The sequence below is a fragment of the Haliotis rufescens genome, unplaced genomic scaffold (assembly GCF_023055435.1).
Source record: "Haliotis rufescens isolate VD_foot unplaced genomic scaffold, xgHalRufe1.0.p SCAF_10, whole genome shotgun sequence".
Taxonomy (NCBI): Eukaryota; Metazoa; Mollusca; class Gastropoda; order Lepetellida; family Haliotidae; genus Haliotis; species Haliotis rufescens.
Window position 1 is genome coordinate 36906253 of NW_025963780.1, and position 21596 is coordinate 36927848.

General features: G+C 45.5%; 1 protein-coding gene across 3 annotated transcripts in view; it reads left to right on the forward strand.

The window, feature by feature from the left end:
• The window catches only part of LOC124131071 (glycoprotein-N-acetylgalactosamine 3-beta-galactosyltransferase 1-like), a 36648-nt gene extending 15274 nt beyond the window's left edge, over positions 1-21374 (forward strand). For 2 of the 3 annotated variants that reach the window (XM_046494158.2, XM_046494156.2), the window contains exons 2-4: positions 14712-15500; positions 18074-18726; positions 20484-21374. In XM_046494158.2, coding sequence (XP_046350114.2) covers positions 15284-15500; positions 18074-18726; positions 20484-20615 — 1002 coding nt within the window. In that variant the 5' untranslated portion in view covers positions 14712-15283 and the 3' untranslated portion in view covers positions 20616-21374. Of the gene's footprint in view, positions 1-7633; positions 7707-14711; positions 15501-18073; positions 18727-20483 lie in introns of those variants that run through there. The other variant, XM_046494159.2, reaches the window with a different exon arrangement.
• Positions 21375-21596: the final 222 nt, after the last annotated feature.

The following is a 21596-nucleotide window of genomic DNA, read 5'->3' on the forward strand; positions in this document are numbered from 1 at the left end:
AGGGGGACGAGTCTTCTTGCAGGTTACGGAAAGGGGCGAGTGGTGACGAATGAGGGGGTCGAGTCTTCTTGCAGGTTACGGAAAGGGGCGAGTGGTGACGAATGATTTGCATACATAAGATGGCCGGGTGGTTTACATGGCAAATTTTACAGTTTCCATGAAGAAGAAAAAAGGTTGTCAATAAAAAAAATAATAATTTTACAATAAAAAAGTTCTTTAAATTTAAACATATTTGGGTTTTTAGCATATGAAATGGGAACATATATTTTCCGTTGGTGTTTAAAAAAAAGGCAAAGAAAAATATAATTGAACTCATCACCAACATCGCTCATGTCACAGAGTTTACACGTTCGTTCATTGACAGGGAGTTAGTGCCACCTACCTAGTTCAATAGCTACTTTGCACATTCGCAGCTCTGTCTCGTGATATGTCAAAGTTCAGCAATAAATCGTTAATTAACCACTATAGTATGCATGACGTGAAGGTGTTTGTTTTAGGCACAGTAGTGAGAATCAATGGCAATATCTCATAAATCAATTGTCTACGTGTCCAAACAACTGTTTATAATGTCGGTGACATGGTATCTCATAGCGTCTAGGTGTGCTTGTTAATCATAAATGGATTATTTTAGAATGAACTGAAACTACCAGGGCCAGCAAAAGTATGCCGTTGTACTCGATACAACACAAGTTGCCGAATAGTAACATGCACCCGTCCGTTTCGGTGGACACACAATGCCAGGTTAACTCCGTTGAAAACACACACAATGTCCGGTTATCTTCGCTGGACACACAAACAATGTCCGGTTATCTTCGGTGAACATACAAACAGTCTTCGGTTATCTTCGGTGAACATACAATCTTCGGTTATCTTCGGTGAACATACAAACAATCTTCGGTTATCTTCGATGAACATACAAACAATCTTCGGTTATCTTCGGTGAACATGCAAACAATCTTCGTGTATCTTCATTGAAAATACCAACAATAATTGGTTATCTTCGTTAAACACACAAGCAATATGCGGTTATCTTCGCTGAACACACACACAATCATCTGTTATATTCGCTGAAAAAAATTAAAATCTTCGGTTATCTTCGGTGAACATACAAACAATCTTCGGTTATCTTAGTGAACATACAAACAGTCTTCGGTCATCTTCGGTGAACATACAAACAGTCTTCGGTTATCTTCGGTGAACATACAAACAGTCTTCGGTTATCTTCGTGAACATACAAATAGTCTTCGGTTATCTTCGGTTAACATACAAACAATCTTCGGTTATCTTCGTGAACATACAAACAGTCTTCGGTTATCTTGGGTGAACATACCAACAATCTCCGGTTATCTTCGGTGAACAGACAAACAGTCTTCGGTTATCTTCGCTGAACATACCAACAATCTCCGGTTATCTTCGCTGAACAGACAAACGTTTCTACCAAACACTCTGTTCCAGTTGTAGCCGTTCCCTTATTTCTTTCCGCCAGTATATAACTGATATAAAGACATATTCATGTCTGTCACAGCCGCGTTATAATAATACCTAGTAAAAATCATTATCATTCATAAGCATGGGAGTATCAGCCAGCCAGCTTGGAATAAATTAAACAAACCAGAAATTGACCGGTTTATTACCTTGTTTGCCTGTGTTCTATGTGAACAGCTATATGATCCATACTGTTTCTGTTTAAGCCTATTTGAATAACAGACACACAAACACCAGTATCGCCTAATGGAGACGGGTACACAGAGAGAACTTGTTTCTTTGTCAGCGTTGGGACATACTTGTGGGGTGGGGTGGGGTGGGGTGGGGTGGGGTGGGGGGCATGTTTTACTGTTATACCTCGGACAGACAGGCCTTTTTTTAGATTAATCAATATTTTCTCCGAAAATGCTGCAATATTAAATTGTCTTTCTCCAAATGATAGATCTTGGCTGTAATCAGGTGTGTCGTATGTGGAGATACATACAACGAGGAATAATGTGCATAACAACTTATTTGTTATATATTACTCGAAAGAAGTGTAGAACACCCGATTCTTTTCATATTAATAATTTTTATTGCACGTGGATCGAAACGCGGACACCAATGGGAATACTAAAGAGGAATTATATTCTTTGATATTCAATGACGTAGGGAGGCGGCCGGGGATCGAACATCGACCTTACGCTCACCAGGCAGGCGCAGTATCCACTGGACCAGGGAGGCGATCCGTGAAGAGGAAAGACCCTTGTCTAATTGTTGAAATGGTTACTTGGACCCATGTTATGTTTTGTTTGTTGTTTAACGCCACACTCAGCAATTGTCCAGCTGTATGACGGCGGTCTGTAAATAATCGAGTCTGGACTAGACAATCCAGTGATTGACATTATGACCATTGATCTACTCAATTGAGATACGATGACATGCTTCAACCAAGTAAGCTAGCCCGACCAACCGATCCCGTTAGTCGCCTTTCACGACAAGATCACGACTCGGCGCGGGTTGCTTAACACCTATTCTAACCCGGATCTTCACGGGTGAGGACCCATTTCAAATAGATCAGGTCTATATGTCACCATGGACCCATGGGGAATCCAGGCTAGAAGGGGGCCCCAACCTATACTGGGCGTAAGAGGCGACCAAAGGGATCGGGTGGTCAGACTTGGTTACTTGGTTGATGCATATCATCGTACCCCGACGTCATGGATCGATGTTCACAATATCAATCACTAGGTCGTCTGGTCATAACTCGATTAATTACAGACTCGTCTTATAGCTGGGATATTGTTTAGTAAAGCGTTGAACAAGAACCACACAAACTAAAAGGTCTGATATTCAACAAAGATATACTAATCGTGGATCATTAACGTGGATATTTAATCTTGATTCTCTACGTCGCCATTCAACAAATATACTTAACGTGACTAGTAATACTAAGAGTGGATTTGGGTTTGAATGTGGAGCTGAAACGTTGCGACTTCACGTGAGCCTGTATTGACTCTCACAAATGTTATATTTGGGATAACACTTGCTAAGTAAAGTACAGATTTTATTACTTGTTGGTGGGTTGGGTCCATGCGGGATTCGAATCCAAACTGCCAGAGTGAAGCACCTGATCGCCAGCTGTTTTGACTCTGTAGCGTAGATAAACCCCGGGTCTTGAACTGAAATTCTAAATGTGTACCTTCAGCAGGTAAGCAGTAAGATTGGACGGCCATTTCTTTAGTTTAGTAAAGCACGTGCTTAAAAGAAAGCCAAATTTTGGTAACAATTCCATAATAACACTACTCCGGTCTGTTTAGTTGAGAGAGTAGCAGGTCAGGGGTTCGATCCCCGTCATACCAAGATGGAACTTCTTGTTACCCTGCCTGGCGCTCGGCATAAAAGGGATAATTAATCTAGTTGAAATTGCTGGTTGGGTACAGTCATTACAAGACGTATATTACTTCATGACTGATGCCAACTGAGAAGGGCTGATTAAGTAACGAAGATAGACACCCATGAAGTACTCTTCCTTAATGATAAATAATATTCCAATAATCTAAGTCAAGAAACATTGGGATTCTATCATTCCCGCCCCTATATAAACTAACCATATTCTTTACACCGTTCCAATCATTAGGGGGCCATGGATGGCCCAGTCGTCTAAGGCGCCGGGATTCGCTGTGCATAGTTGCGTCCCTTGGGCACGCCAGAAACCTATGATTGTGACTTCGAATCCTGGTTCGCTCCGATTATGTTTCTAGGTTTGTCAGCACCATACCCGTGTTCTGGGGGTTTACCGAAGTCGTAAACGTGTGAGACCTGCATCACTTCGGGCTTTCCTCCCACATTAAGCTGACACGCCGCGATATAACTGGAATACTGTTAAAAGCGGCGTTACACCCAACTCACTCACTCGCTCCATTAGGCTGTAGCGGATAATGATGAATGGCATTTTTGTTTTGAAAGCTGACGTCAGTCAGGAGGACTTGCTTCACGTTCCAAACGATGCGTCCCTCGGGTAATGTGAAAAGCATGGCGATGTTTGTTCACACACTGTTGTCACAACGATGTAAAGGTACCTCACAGCCAGATTTGGGTGTATTCTGTTACTCTGGTAAAACTATGTAAGGAATTGACTTTTTATTGACTTCAGTGTTGGACACAGCGTTTTGTAAATGCCATGTCAGATCCTTTGTGTGACAAATCGGTGCTGCTGGTGTTGTATAACCTTATTATTGATTCTCTGAATAATTGTAAACAGAATTTCCGTTACATTACATTTTGATTTGTTACAATTAATATTTTTATTCATGTAAAGTGTATTTTGGCCCTGAGTGTGTATGTGTGTGTGTGTGTGTGTGTGTGTGTGTGTGTGTGTGTGTGTGGTGCGTGCGTGCGTGCGTGCGTGCGTGCGTGCGTGCGTGCGTGCGTGCGTGTGTTTGCGTGCGTGTGTGTGTAGATTGTTTTCGGAATACATATTTTTCAGAAGCCATTTTCAGAACATGTTTTGTGTCTTTAAAACATGGGGTAAATTGTGTGTCCGCTTAGCGGATTCTTATAAAATCGGTTTTTCGATTCATACCTCAATGAACCGAAAAGAATACACAGTCAATCCTTAAATGGATAAAATCGACCATCATAGCATATAATATGTCATTTCGCCATGACGCTGTGCTTGATTCGGAAAACAGTTTTCAAGATATTGAAATATTTCGTAAATCAATATATGCAACAGGTGCGACCTGTTAAGACAGAATACTTAGAGAACTGTTTTCTCTTTCTTTCCTGAATATATTATATTGTGAAATGTAGGAAAAACACCGGAGTAGGTAATTGTAGTTTTATGGGGAAAGAAATATAGAGTTCTACAATTTCGCAAAATGATTCAATATTTTGAAGATCTATCCTGAACTAATGGTCAGGTGATAGTCTGACATTTATTCCGTTTGCTTCTTTTCCGAAACTTACTTATCGTTCATGGCATTTACTTATTTCAACTGCGATCAAACAAATTCAGACTTTATATATTTTAAGGAACTTGGCGTTTGTCAACATCATTCCAGCCTTTGGTGGTCAAATGACTACTAAAATTTGTATACGTACAAAAGAGCGGATTCTTGAGGATAAGGACCCCATCACTGGTTAATCTGCAAATAACAATATTTAAGAGATTCCCATTTGAAATGGTGGTCCAAGTTGAACTACACCTGTATATTAAAAACCAAAAGAAAATTTATGAAAAAACACAGGAAGTCATTATTTAGGAGATCCAAAAACATAAATATTACAACGCAACCGCATGTATAAACAATCCAACAAACACATTTCAACACTTGCAAGGTAACGTCTTATTATTATAACGTCTCCGATCTTTGCCCTTGAGAGGCCGTCTTCTGACCGTTACGGCATTACCCAATCATGTGAGTCGACAGACAGTAACAAGAAGACCACGTGCTGCTGGTATAAGAGCCCACAGATCTTAGAGAGGGACGACTTTGACCAACAGACATCGTCAGGCAAGGCTATAATGGCCAGGCGTGTTTGGCGTTGGCAGTTACGCGATTGGCGAAGGGTCCTGTTCTCGAGCTGTGAGTAGGCTCTGCCTCTCCAATAATGACGACAGGGCAAGAATCTACAGACGAAGGGAGGAAAGCACATCTCGTTGTCACATTCAAGAAAGTGAGCCCTAGGGAGGTGGCAGCGTGGCGTTGACGGAAACTGTGACGACAGGACAACCAGAATCGTCAACGTTAATGGTAAACGAACTGCTGTGAGATACTGGGATGACATGACTAGACCAGTTGCGCTCCCCTCCATTCCTTCGACAATAGCCACAGAAGAGACTTCAAGCCTTTCCAACAGGATAAGGCCAGACCGCACATGGGACGTCTGTCAAGACTTCCTGAGCCAGAATAACGTCAACGTCTTGCCATAGCCTGCACGCTCTCCAGACATGTCACGTGTGACGTGTCACATATCAAGCATCTTCGGGACCACCAGATTCAAGTTCAAGGTCGCCAGTCACAGACAGCATCTGGCACAAACTCAGACAGAGATATGGCAACGAATCCCAAGGCAGGGGTGGATCCAGCATTTTTAAAAAGGAGGGTTCCAAAATATCAAAATTTTCTCTCAGATAATCTTACTGCCCACAGCATATTAAATTTGGTTGGTTTTCAAAGGGGGGTGGGGGATAGGCGCGGACCCCTAGACCCCCCACCCCTCAAACCCCACCCCCACCCCCACCCCCCACCAAGGACTATCATAAGACTCACAGCGTGTGTTCATAGTGACGGTGGGCACGCACGGTAATTGAGACATTTGTCATGTTGGGAATTGTTTTTGTATTTACTTTTTTCATTTCGTTATGTAAATTCTCTTTCAGACACCATGTGTGCCTTATCGGCCTTGACATCTAAGTTACTTACAGAAGCATTGCTGACGGTGTTGATAAGCTGTTGACATATTAAACAACTGCATACATAATTTTCGTTACATTACTTTTATAACCGACATATTCACACAGGAAACGTTTCCTTTGGTGGCGAATATAGTTGAACGCGTTATTGATGCCTCCCAATCGGAATCGCCGGATACGCTGAGAAATTAGCAGCAAGGACCTATATAATTACAGTAAACTACGGTTATAACAAACACGCTTATAACGAACTGACTGATATAACGAACTTATTTTTTAGTCCCGGCCATTTGTTGTATATATGCTGAGTTATGCTTATGACGAACTACGGTTATAACGAACTAAAATAAGTGGTCCCTTTGAGTTCGTTATAACCGTAGTTTACTGTATTTCAATTCGCGGATGCGCGGCAGAGATAGTTTCAGGAAATCTGTGGCGTTTCCTAACCAGGTTATACAAGTCCGTGGTAACATTAACCACAATCCAAGAAGGTTTGAAATGACGGAATTGTGGTTGTAAAACTATGGGGCCTACTTTTTAATTTGTTTTTCTATCACCTTATGACTGCAACAGCACACCGTCGGTCGTGGTGAAAATAAATGTGTTTGTCATTAGATCCGGCTTACAGATGAGGCTGGGTTGGTCAAATTGTTGCCAGATTGATCGTGTGTCGCCGTACTCAAATAGTGTTATTCGTTCATGCAATAAGCCAAGGATAACAAGGATAAGTACTTTACTAAGACCAAAAGACGTTAACAGATGGTACATCTTGTAATTACATCCGTTGTCTAGTGGTAGAGCGTCCGCCCGGAAAGCGGAAGGTCCGGGGTTCGATCCCCGGCCGCGTCATACCAAAAGACGTGAAAAGATGGTACTTGTTGTTATCCTGTCTGGTGCTCGGCATTAAGGGGCTCAAACAAGGACTGGTCGGCTCGGAGTCAGTATACTGTGTCTGAGTGGGGTATTCATGTTAAACTGCGGTATGGCATCTCAGTAAATCGGCATCAGTACAAGCAGACACACACACGTGCATGCACGTCACTATATTGGTGCAATAATCTTGGACGCGACGTTAAACCCCATTTCACCTCACCTCACCTAAGATGCCTCTCTGGTCACACAGATAGGGGTAGTCAACTCAATGTGGTATTTTTACGTTTCCAAACATGTTTCGGGAACAAGCGCCCGAACACAGTAATATCTTCACGTGGAAGCACGTGTAAAACATGATCTTGTTAATTTCATGGTCGAAACTCACAACTCGCGAGCCCATGCAAACATATGGATACAGCATATATAGGTCTATATGATTATGATCGTGGTAAGTGATAATGTAGTGTGTTGCACGCTGTGATGATTTGTGATATTCTTTGCTATTCCACATCAGAATGGGATCGATGGTCATAATGCAAGAACTGTCATATGTTGTGCCATTGTACGCCACGACAGGAATAGTTGTTCGTGCTATCAACCACTGGTTTTCTGCCCTCTGACTTAAGACAGCAGCTTACCTCGCCACAAGACACATTTAGCTACTGTAGTTATTACAAACCCGACATTGATGTAAGGCCTGGTGATGTCCCCGAGGGGGCATGGGTGGCCCAGTCGTCTAAGGCGCCGCGATTCGCTGTGCAGAGTTGCATCCCTTGGACACGCCAGAAACCTATGATTGTGACTTCGAATCCCGGTTCGCCCCGATTATGTTTCTAGGTCTGTCAGCACCATACCCGTGCTCGTGGGTTTCACCCAAGTGGTAAACGTCGGAGACCTGCATCACTTCGGGCTTTCCTCCCATATTAAGCTGACACGCCGCGGTACTCACTTACTTACTCAGGGGTCTAGTGGATAGAGCGTCTGCCCGGGGAGCGGAAGGTCGGTGGTTCGATCCACCGTATAGTAATATAAAATAATCGGGTGGTACCTCATTCCATGATAGATTAACTATAGTATTATGAAAGAATGGATGGCCCTTAACTTCTTTTGAGTTGTATATAATTGGAACCTTGCTGACTTAGGCGTTAACGTTATATTCTTTGTTTGTTGTTTGTTGTTTTACGCCGCACTTAGCAGTAGTTCAGCCATATGACGGCGGTCTGTAAATAATCGAGTATGGACAATCCAGGGATTGACATCATGAACATCAATCCACGCAATTGGGATCGATGACATGCATCAACCAAGTCAGCGAGCCTGACCGCCCGATCCCGTTAGTCGCCCCTTACGACAAGCATAGTGATCAGTATCAAGAGATAAGACATGCACAAAAAGCCCTGCACATCCACAAATGTATCTGAGTGTATTACTTACTAAAACGACCATTTACTGATTAAAAACATTGAGAAAAGGTGCAGTTATAACTGTTTACCCAAGTGCTGTCTAAACACTGATATGCGGTATGTCAGCATATGTTCCATGGCTGCGAGTATTCTGTCTTTGATGAAGGCTATTGATGTTGAATCGACGTGGATGTCTCATTTTACCATATCACTCTCAAAACAAAGTTGGGGGTATTCGAAAGTAACAGATGATTACAGAAATACAAAGGGGTATCGAGTGAGAGCAATGGTAAAAAGAAAAATGAAGGACTAGAGGTAACATGACAGTCTGGTCCAGCCGCGATTATTTACAGGCCTGGAATAGCTGGAACACAGACGCACGCACACGCGCGCGCACACACACGCGCGCGCAAGCTCGGTACCAGTAAACTCAATTCCACTGATGGCATGAACGGGATATGAAATGGGGATCTCGTTTAATATCCTGTAGCCCTAGTCGATTTTTTTTCTGCGCGGCAGTATGATAAATTGTAATAACCAAAATTAAAATATGTTATTGACGTATTAACAGATAGTTTGCACAGGTGTGTCTCAACGCGTGCCCACGGGCAATTATGATGTTGCTTCAGGATACGCAGCTGCGCAAAATGGCCATACTTGGAATCTGAAACCTGTCTTATTGTGTGGTTATTATTACACCTATATATTAAACATTGAAATAGACTGCGTAAACACAGGAGACACTGCATGGTTCAATCGGAAGGTAGTGAAGCTTACCTTCATTGTTGTGGAGCTATCTCAAATATCGGCTACATTGACAAAATGACTTCAAAAGACAATCTAAATCTATTCAGTCTTTAGGGAATAGGGCCAAAGTGTGCCTTGTTTTCCGCCAGAACCCCGTGTTTGTTCCCAGTACCCCGTGTCTGTCCCCAGAACCCCATGTTTGTTCCCAGTACCCCGTGTTTGCCCCCAATACCCCGTGTTTGACCCCAGTACCCCGTGTTTGCCCCCAGTACTCCGTGTTTATCCCCAGTACCCCGTGTTTGTCCCCGGTACCCCGTGTTTGTCCCCAGTACCCCGTGTTTGCCCCAAGTACTCCGTGTTTGCCCCCAGTACCCCGTTTCTGCCCCCAGTACCCCGTGTTTGTCTCCAGTACCCCGTGTTTGTCTCCAGTACCCCGTGTTTGCCCCCAGTACCCCGTGTTTGCCCCCAGTACCCCGTGTTTGTCCCCAGTACCCCGTGTTTGTTCCCAGTACCCCGTGTTTGCCCCCAGTACCCCGTGTTTGTCCCCAGTACCCCGTGTTTGTCTCCAGTACCCCGTGTTTGTATCCAGTACCACGTGTTTGTCTCCAGTACCCCGTGTTTGCCCCCAGTACCCCGTGTTTGCCCCCAGTACCCCGTGTTTGTCCCCAGTACCACGTGTTTGTCTCCAGTACCCCATGTTTGTCTCCAGTACCCCATGTTTGTCCCCAGTACCCCGTGTTTGTCTCCAGTACCCCGTGTCTGTCCCCAGTACCCCGTGTTTGTCTCCAGTACCCCGTGTTTGTCCCCAGCACACGTGTTTGTCCCCAGTACCCCGTGTATTTGCCCCCAGTACCCCGTGTTTGTTCCCAGTACCCCGTGTCTGCCCCCAGTACCACGTGTTTGTCTCCAGTACCCCGTGTTTGCCCCCAGTACCCCGTGTTTGCCCCTAGTACCCCGTGTTTGTCCCCAGTACCCCGTGTTTGTTCCCAGTACCCCGTGTTTGCCCCCAGTACCCCGTGTTTGTCCCCAATACCCCGTGTTTGTCTCCAGTACCCCATGTTTGTCTCCAGTACCACGTGTTTGTCTCCAGTACCCCGTGTTTGTCTCCAGTACCCCGTGTTTGTCTCCAGTACCCCGTGTTTGCCCCCAGTACCCCGTGTTTGCCCCCAGTACCCCGTGTTTGCCTCCAGTACCCCGTGTTTGCCCCCAGTACCCCGTGTTTGCCCCCAGTACCCCGTGTTTGTTCCAAGTACCCCGTGTTTGTCCCCAGTACCCCGTGTTTGTCCCCAGTACCCCGTGTCTGTCCCCAGTACCCCGTGTTTGTCTCCAGTACCCCGTGTTTGTCCCCAGTACCACGTGTTTGTCCCCAGTACCCCGTGTTTGCCCCCAGTACCCCGTGTTTGTTCCCAGTACCCCGTGTTTATCTCCAGTACCCCGTGTTTGTCTCCAGTACCCCGTGTCTGTCCCCAGTACCCCGTGTTTGTCTCCAGTACCCCGTGTTTGTCCCAAATACCCCGTGTTTGTCCCCAGTACCACGTGTTTGTCCCCAGTACCCCGTGTTTGCCCCAGTACCCCGTGTTTGTCCCCAGTACCCCGTGTTTGTCTCCAGTACCCCGTGTTTGTTCCCAGTACCACGTGTTTGTCCCCAGTACCCCGTGTTTGTCCCCAGTACTCCGTGTTTGTCCCCAGTACCCCGTGTTTGCCCCCAGTACCCCGTGTTTGTCCCCAGTACCCCGTGTTTGTCCCCAGTACCACGTGTTTGTGCCCAGTACCCCGTGTTTGTCCCCAGTACTCCGTGTTTGCACCCAGTACCCCGTGTTTGTCCCCAGTACCACGTGTTTGTCCCCAGTACCACGTATTTGCCCCCAGTACCCCGTGTTTGCCCCCAGTACCCCGTGATTGCCCCCAGTACCCCGTGTTTTTTCCCCAGTACCCCGTGTTTGTCCCCAGTATTCCGTGTCTGACCCCAGTATTCCGTGCCTGTCCCCAGTACCCCATGTTTGTCCCCAGTACCCCATGTTTGTCCCCAATACCCCGTGTTTGTCCCCAGTATCACGTGTCTGTCCCCAGTACCCTTGACAGCGGTACCACGTGTTTGTTCCCAGTACCCAATGTTTGTCTCCAGTACCCCGTGTTTGACCCCAGTACCACGTGCCTGTCCCCGGTACTAGTGCTTGTCTCCAGTACCCCATGTTTTTCTCAAGTACCCCATGTTTGTCCCCAATACCCCGTGTTTGACACCAGTACCCCGTGTTTGTCACCAGTATCACGTGTCTGTCCCCAGTACCCTGTGTTTGACAGCGGTACCACGTGTTGGTTCCCACTACAGCGTGTTTGTTCCCAGTACCCAATGTTTGTCTCCAGTACCCCGTGTTTGACCCCAGTACCACGTGCCTGTCCCCGGTACTAGTGCTTTTCCCCAGTACCTCGTGATTGTCCCCAGTACCCCGTGTTTGACAGCGGTACCACGTGTTTGTTCCCAGTACCACGTACGTGTTTGCTCCCAGTACCCCGTATTTGTCTCCAGTACCCTGTGTCTGTCCCCAGTACCCCGTGTCTGTCCCCGGTACCAGTGCTTGTCCCCGGTACCCCGTTCTGACACCTGTACCACGTGTTTGTTCCCACTACCGCGTGTTTGTTCCCACTACCGCGTGTTTGTTACCAGTACCCCATGTTTGTCTCCAGAACCACGTATTTGTTCCCAGAACCCCATGTTTGTTCCCAGTACCTTGTGTCTGTCCCTTGTACCACGTCTTTGTTCCCAGTACCACGTGTTTCTCCCAGTACCGCCTGTTTGTCCGTAGTGGTCCGTGATTGGCGTGTCGGTGCATCTCTGAGTGTCTGTTATTAGTTTCGCTGGGTAAAACATGGTGAAACATGGTGAAACGCCAATGGCCTCCTGATATTTTTCAGATGAGCTTACTAGCTTACTTTTAGACTTACAGGATGGGCTTGGGTGTACCTGTAGGGTGTACCTGTAGGCGTCCTAACGAGCGTCATGTAAACGTCAACGTAAGGCAACGTGGCAGATTTGGGGATGGGTCTGTGATGATATGGTTGGATCATTATGACTGCCAGAACGCAGAACGTCCATGGAAGAGTCACTGGACAGTACTACCGAGAAAACATACTGGCGTCAATACTAACTGTTGCGTCAATAGTTGTGGAAATAGTGGACTACGTTTTGTCTTCCAAGATGATAAAGGGGCGGTCGGGTAGCCTAGTGGTTAAAGCGTTCGCCACGCCGAAAACCCGGGTTCGAATCCCGACATGGGTACAATGTGTGAAGCCCGTTTCTGGTGTCCCCCGCCGTGATATTGCTGGAATATTGCTAAAAGCGGCGTAAAATCAAACTCACTCACTCACTCGAAGATGATAATGCTCTTTCCAGTGTAACTGACATCCTCCAGCAGCAATACATCACCAGCATGCAATGGTCAGCCATGTGCCCTGACCTTTCCCCCACAGAGCGTGTCTGGTGAATGACGGGGATGTGTGAAAGCCGACGTCAAAGGCCACCCGAACAGGGTCAGGCGCTGCAAGAGCAGTGTGGGAATGATGTGTGAAGCCCGTTTCTGTTGTCCCCAGAAACACGTCTTCAAACACGTGTACAACATGTCTTCCCGGGTCAAGGGAGTTAACTGACTTTAAGTCCCTGTTTCCACCCTTGCCGAACTAGGCTGAAATTTCTTGGCTCGATAGTAGCGCCACCAGTGGATATTACGAGTTATGTCCCTTCTATGTCCTCCCTACTGACCAATCAAGTTCCACCGGTCAGATCTCTTGCACTTGCTTTCAATCTCATTAAAATCAGACCTTAGTTTTCGCTACCGCTAAACAAAGATCTGAAGACATCCCATTAGGGGTCACGTCAGAACGACCTTTCATCCGACCAATCAGAGCGTCGCTTACCAGGTTATGAAAGTGACAGTCGGAATGTGATTTCTATTCATGCAACCTCGAAAACTTTAACATGGGGTATTCCGAACGATAATTACAGGTTTAACGACTTACAATCTAGACCATCTATCAGCCTTTCCAGAATGTTGTTTTGTTCAGGTTTCAAATATATAATCGAGAATTTGTCAAAATATGTTTCGAAGCGTAGTCACCAATTTGAAATTAGTACCGTAAAGCACGAGAAAGCTGCCTTCTGATTGGTCATTCCATTGGTCGGTCAAAGTTCGACGTGACCCGTAAAATGTCCTCAGATCTTAGTTTAGCGGTAGCGAGAACTAAGATCTGATTTTAATGAGATTGACTTGCTTCAGACAAGATTGCGTCACCCAGTCAAGACGATTTCATCGATAATAAAGATAAAAACGTTGACGTCTTGAATTGTAATCGCCGCTCACTGATATTCCAGCAACATGGGCGGCCTGTCAAGACCAGAAAAGCAATGTATTGATAACTATGAGCAGCGTACGACTTCTGGGTACTGTGACACGCCCTATCAACGGGATCCATTAAGTCGCACCTTACGGAAAGCATAGGATGCTAGGGATTCATTCATTTTAACCTGATTTCGCCACCATGTCTTTTCCATGATCAGGTGTCATGTAGGTGGTATTCTCTTATATCTACCAACCCGAGGCAAGGGAGGTTACTGGAATATGGAGTTATATTTTGGCTGGGCTAACGAGTTTATGCATTGTCCAATCGAAATCGCGAAACGAAATCGACATCCGGGTGCCGTGCAGATTTCGGTCGATTGTAGGATTTGCAAAACTTTTCGCGTTTTTTATCCACGTGCTCAAGTCATTTAATGCATTTCTCGAGGTAAGACCCGTTTTGACATGGCGCCTACATTTCTTTAAACAGAAGGGGCATAACTCGTAATGCCCACTCCTGGCGCTTCGATCGGGCCACGAAGTTCCTGCCAAGCTCGGCATTGGTCGAAACAGGGCCATTCTGGTCAGGTAACTCCCTTGCCTCGAGAAGATGCTTGTGTATGTGATCAGGTTCTCTGTATGTGATAATATGTTATATCTACCTTCTTGTGTCTTTGCAGCAACCCATGCCGTAAAAGGTGACTATGCTTGTCGTAAGAGGCGACTAACGGAATCGGAAGGTCAGGCTCGCTGACTTGGTTGATGCATGTCCTCGTATCCCAACTACGTGGATCGATGCTCATGTCTTCAATCACTGGATTGTCTGGTCCAGACGTGATTATTTACAGACCACCGTTATATGGATGGAATATTGCTGAGTGCGGCTTAAAACAACAAACAAACAAACAAAACTTGTGTCTTTGATCTGAGTGAGTGAGACTACATTTTCACCATATCTGTCTTTCGTTTCAGATAACTATCACTACCAACATTCGATGACAAAAAACTAGCTGGCCACGAGTAACCTTCTCACACACAGACTTGCTCCAAGCGACTCGATACGACTTTCCGGAACCGGAAATGCATAAGCAACGACACATGTTGTAGCTGTGGTGAAATAACACTGTCACGTGTTTTGATATAGAGCCCATGTACCATTGACGGTGATAGGTAGTGTACCAAGAGACCTTCTGCAGATGTACGCGAACCTGTGTGTGCAAAACACCGTAGACTGCAGTCTCGGGGTATGATACGGTCGTGCAGAAGAAGGCATCGTGAAAACCCTTGATAAAACCTGACGCACAACAAAGCACCGGAAGTCTTTGTTAGGGAGGTAATATAGTTATTCGCTGTTCAAAGAACCAAAGGACCAAAACAACATTTCGTTGGAGGAAGGCAGTAAAAGTACACCCCATGTGAACTCTCCGTTATCATTTTTGGCGTTGATAAACTTTAAAGAATTAATTCAAGAGAGAATTGGTCGATGGATATGTTTTTTTCCTTTCACCGACGTCTGTGATCGTGAAGAAAACCATCTCTCCACGATGAAGTACATTAAACGTTCCAAACTCCAGTTCGGTGTGGGCCTGACATTAGGTTTTGTTATATCAATAATATTCTTTCAATCTGGGATTGTCTACAAACCACATGTGCGAATACCTCTTGAGTTGGACACTGGTCACGTGATCGGGATGTCCGGCTTGGACCTTGTGAAACAAGGACCCCACGGGGGACAGATGGACGACTCCCACGTCCACCATGGTAAGCAATCCATCACGTCTTATCGGGACTGCACATGTTTAAGCCCCGTGCTAAATAACAGATTTTGCCTATTTTGATTGAACAACATTTTATCCAAATTTTATCCCGGACGAAAAGGACAAAAAACATGCTAGGTAGAATGAATATGGGTAAGTGTAATGAAACAAAATTCACAAGAGAGAGAAACACTTTGACATAAGACATGCTTTTCTTTTTCAGCTTGAAAATTATTAACCAAGGACACGTTTAAAATTGAAATGATAGCTGTCCAAAAACATAACAAAAAAACAATATCGTAGTTATGCGTGTCTCATATACGTTTAAAACGTCACACTGAGTATCCAGAATATCGGCAAAGTTTGGGCTCCAATAACTTGCGGTAGCTTGTGAGGCCTTTACACAGGATGGCGACCTTTGTGCCTCCCGTGTGCGACCATAACATGTGCCAGGTCGTCGTTGGAGGCTCAAAAGAGGCAGAATGGTTGCCTAGGTCGTTCCAAGGTGGTACACGGGAGGTTCAGACATCGCCATGGACGCCATGGTCGCCGTGAATTTTTGAACATGTTCAAAACAGTCACACAAGGGTCGCCGAGGAGGTTGGTTATTCAAAGGTGGCTCAAAGGAGGCAGAAGGGATGCACAAGCATTGCCGTTCAATCTTGGTGATGCTTCTGCCTCCCTTGTGCATCCTTTGGGCGACCAACAGCGTGCATTGAACGATGACTGTGGCGACCACCATGCCTCCATTCGGCGACCACGGCAACCCTTGAGACACCATGGCAATGCTTCTGCCTCCTGTGAGCTACCTGTAGTGCCTCCACAGTCTGCCTATAAATAGAGGGCTTGTACCTGCAGTGTTTCACTGTGGATGCAGACGCTGAACAACTCGAGCAGTTACTGCTGAACAACTGCTGGAGCTGTTACATAGATACATGATTTTCTGGGTTTAGGCGACCATTCCTGGTCCTGGACAGTTTTTGATCGCTCAAAGGTGGCACAAAGGTCGCAGCCCTGTGTAAAGGGGGCTTTGTCGCAGTTTAACATGAACACCCCACTCCGAGCAGTATACAGTCTTTTATTTTATCCCCTTAATGCCGAGTGCAAAGCAGGGTAACAACAAGTACCATCTTTTAACGTATTTTGGTATGATTGGGCCAGGAGATCGAACCACCCTCCTTCCGCTCTCCGGGCAAACGCCCTGTCCACTGCACCAAGAAGGCGATCCTCATAGTTTTAGATCACAGGGGTATTATTGTGGTCATTGTGGTTTCTGCTCATGCTCCTTTGGTGTATCCTTGGAGCCATTGGCTCCCTTGGTTTGTCTGCACCGTGCTTGTAGGTAACCACGTGATTTCGAATGTCTCCCCAAGAAGCGAACATTCTGTGACGGAACTGAAATACTGTTCACAGATGCATGTACGTCGCTATGTTAGTGCGTTAGTGGGTGAGTGAGTGAGTGAGTGAGTGAGTGAATAGTTATAGTCACATCGGCAATAGTTCAGCCATATCGTGACTAAATCAAGTTATACAGTAATAATACATACAGTTTGATCATAAAACCTATCGACAAAGGACAGTATAAAACTAGATTATCACAGATGTATATTCTAAAACTAGTATGGAACCATATAAAGATAAATACCAGTACATCATAAAAACGGGCTGTAGATCGCCAGCAACCAAAGTTAGGCCACCATACAAGGCATCATGGGGACTTGCGGTACATCTGCTTCCTGCATGGTACCCCAGCAGGATTTACAGCATCCCTTAGCGGCGATAATCGTCAAGTTTAGCCAATACTAAAAGAAACATGTATACTACGACTAAAAAGGTAGAAGGAATAAACTTACTTCGAATGATGTGGTCCTGCATATCCTCTCAGGGGGACAATAATGTTACAGTACTTCATCCCCCTTTGAGGATACAGCCACTAACAATCTCAGTTACAAGTTAAACACTACTGATACAGTAAAATGGTTTCTGTACACAGATTCAAAATTTATCTGTCAGTTCAATTTTTTTTTAAAGCAATGATCATGCACGCGACGTTAACCCAATTTCACCATCAATATATAAATGAAATGTTAAAGCTGCGTTAAACCAAACACACTCACTCACCAAAGGAGATATAACTGTTGTCATTCGTTCATTCAAAGGGGCAAGGCCCAGTCGTCTGAGGCGCCGCAATTCGCTGCGCAGAGTTGCGTCCCTTGGGTACGCCAGAAACCTATGATTGTGGGTTCGAAATCTGGTTTGACCCGATTCTGTTTCTTGGTTTGTATGCATCATATGCGTACTCGTGGGTTTCGCCGAAGTGGTAAACGTCTAAGACCTGCATCACTTCGGGCTCTCCTCCCACATTAAGTTGACACGCTGTGATATAACTCGAATACTGTTAAAAGCGGCCTTAAATATAATTCACTCACTCACTATCCTACATCATTTAACAGGATTTTAAATCCAACGATAAGAAACAGGTAGTATCTGAATATGACTTGTTTCACTTTCCGAAGATAATTACATACTTTTTCCACAGACCAGTTACGATTTATTTTAACACCGATTCTCTTGCAGACGACACTTCGATAGCCGATAACATGGCCAAAAAAGTCCGCGTGCTCTGTTGGGTGATGACGTCACCGACCAACTTCCGGACCAAAGCGGATGTTGTCAAGGAAACGTGGGGACACCGCTGCAACATCCTTTTATTCTTCAGCTCCGTGGTCGACCCCCACCTCCCGACGATCGCGCTCAACGTGTCTGAAGGCCGGAAACATCTGACAGCCAAGACGATGCAAGGTTTCAAATACGTCTACGACCACTACTACGACCAAGCCGACTGGTTTATGAAATGCGACGATGACACGTACGTCATTGTGGAAAATCTGCGATATTTTCTGTCCACGAGGAACACGTCTGAACCGATATACTATGGCCACCATTTCCACACCATAGTCAAGCAAGGATACTACAGCGGAGGTGCTGGCTACGTATTGAGCAAAGAGGCCCTGACAAGGTTTGCTAAACGGGACCCAAACATATGCCGGGAGGACGGAGGGTCGGAAGACGCCGAGATAGGGAAATGCATGGAAAAAATAGGAATCAGGACCGGTAACTCCGCCGACGCTCTTGGAAGATCCCGTTTCCACTGTTTCTCGCCAGATACGCACGTGAACGGCGGGTTCCCCAAGTGGTACTACAACTACGTGAAGGGTGGGCCTAAGCAGGTCAGTAGGTCATTGACCTTTTCGTGTCAGATTATTACACCATATATGTCTCCGGGTTTGGGGGGCACGGGCGGCCCAGTGTTTTAAGGCCCACAATTCGCTGTGCAGAGTTGCATCCCTTGGGTAAGACAGAAACCTATGATTATGTTTCTAGGTTTGTCTGCACCATACGCTTGCCCGTTGGGTTCATCATGGACCCTAAATATATCGTATTAAGTGTCCATGGTTTCACCAAAGTGTTAAATGTTCGAGACCAGCTCGTCGGGTTTCCTTCCCTCATTAAGCGGACACGACGTCAGGAACAATGTTTAAAGCGGCGTTAAAGCCAACACACTCACTCGTAGAGGAGGAATCATGTGAAAACTGTGATAGTACTCTTTCCGTTACGGCAATGCTGGGAACATGGATATAGGATTAAAGGGAGATAATTATGTATACTAAGATTCGATTGGCATTCTGGGTAGGATAAGAGTGACGTGAAACTGCTCTTTGGCTCATTAGCTCTACGTGAATCTTGATGTGACCAGGGGAATTGTACGATTAGACAGTTTAGATCTGTGTACTTTGAACATGTTTGTTTTCATCTTTAGACCTCCAGTGTAAACAAAAGTCTTTTATCTGCCCTTGTTACACTTCAGTCGTCGAGGGGCACGGGTGGCCCAGTGGTCTAAGGCGCCGCGATTCACTGTGCATAGTTGCGTCCCTTGGGCACGCCAGAAACCTATGATTGTGGGTTCGAATCCCGGTTCGCCCCGATTACGTTTCTAGATTTGTCAGCACCATACCCGTGTTCGTGGGTTTCACCGAAGTGGTAAACGTCTGAGACCTGCATCACTTAGGATTTTCCTCCCACATCAAGCTGACACGCCGTGATATGACTGGAATACTGTTAAAAAGCGGCGTTAAACCTAACTCACTCACTTCAGTCGTGTATCGAGAGGAATCGTGTATATATCCTCGCGTGGTTCCAAGGCAGATTATGTTTCTAGGTTTGTCAGCACCGGGTTTCACCGTAGTAGTAATTTAAAGGTCTGAGACCTGCATCACTTCGGGCTTACCTCCCACATTAAGCTGACACGCCGTGATATAACTGGAATACTTTTCAAAGCGGCGTTAAACCCAACTCACTCACTCACTATAAGCCTCCGATGTGATTGGCTGAGTTAAAAGGTCACCTGACGCGACGTCCTTTGAAATTGCTCTCAAATTTTCACGCAGATAGGTATCGTATAGCAGTAAAAGATTTGATTTTAATATGATTTGGGGCAGGGTTATCTTGACCCGTCGCAAGCAGGGGTCTGAAAATAATGTGGGATGGTCTAACAGTTAAATCGTTCACGTCTACTATCCCACACACAGGTATAATGTTATTCTCACCGGAATATTGTTAAGTAATATTCACCCCCTTCCATCACCTAAATAGGCATTGTAGATGTATATTGACCCAATGTTTAATTAGTCCTCAAATCGACCTGTGAAGTTCCGGGTAGAGAAAAGGTCTTCAACAACCCATGCATGCCGCAAGAGGCGTCTAACGGGATCGGATCGCCAGGCTCGCTGACTTGGTTGATGCGTGTCATCGTATCCCATTTGAGTAGATCGATACTCTTAATGTCAATCACTGGGTTGTCTGGTCCAGACTCAATTACAAACCGCCGACATACAGCTGGAATGTTGCAAAGTGCAACAACAAACAAAATAAGCTTATATTATATTCAAACATAATTTCTTAAAATGATTGATGATTTGTGTTTCAGGGTATAGAAAATATCAGCGACTACGCAATTTCATTCCATTACGTCTCTCCGAAGAAAATGGCGAGCCTGGAGTTCTTCGTCTACCATCTCCGACCGTATGGGATCATAACACAAAATCAGGCCTTGAACTAGAGCCCCACATTCCCGGCTTCCTGCCAAGTGTTGGCAGCCACAAAGAACCGCTTGGAGTTATCGCCCTTGTTGCCATGATGCTAGGGCCTGTTGAAAGGTTGGGGTGTTGAATACCACAGGAGAGCATCATGAAGGAACGGGTGTCTCGTTACTACGCAATTTGACAGCCCACTCATTCAGAAAGACTCCCCCGCTTTTCCGAATCTGACGTCTTGAGATATCGAGGTCAAGGACATTGTATCTGTTATTTATTAATGATTACTTAAATGAGTGTCGTGTGACGCTTCGTCGTGTTTGTGGCGGTATTCGATTGTGTGAAGAGTGTTATGCTTGGAGAGGTATGCTATGGTTTCCTGTGTCAAGGGGAGACAACCTTCAGTGCATTTAGCACAAACTCATTAGTGTCGTCAGGTGGCGCTCGTGCCTCGCTACCTGACGTATCAATCAATGACAAAGGCGTCAAAATGAGGAACTTTGCATGTAACCGTGCATATTGACATTGAACATAAAGTGGTTGATACAGCTCGCGTTATCAACGACTTCCTGGTGCTGTGGTACTCTCATGTGTATTGAAATGTGTGCTCGTTGAAGTAACACCTGGTTACACGACAACATGAATGGAAATGGATGTTGATACCATGGCAACCAGGGATTTGTAAACCCTTCATGAGTACGATGTATTCCCCGGAAATCAAAGTTGTTTCAAAGACATAAATTTACTGTTATTTAAGTCTGTGGGTTGATAAAGGTGTAAATACATCTGTGTTTTTGTTCATAAAGCAATCTTTGAAATCAATTTCAAACAGATGACACGCCCAGGATGGAGCTGAAATACCGTACACAGTGGTGTTAAACCCATCCCACTTATGACGGGTACGGGTGGCCCAGTCATGCAAATCAGAGTTGCCCGGACCGGGTTCGAATCCCATATTCGTCCTGATATGTTTCTTTATTTGTACGCACCATGCCCGTGCCCGTGCC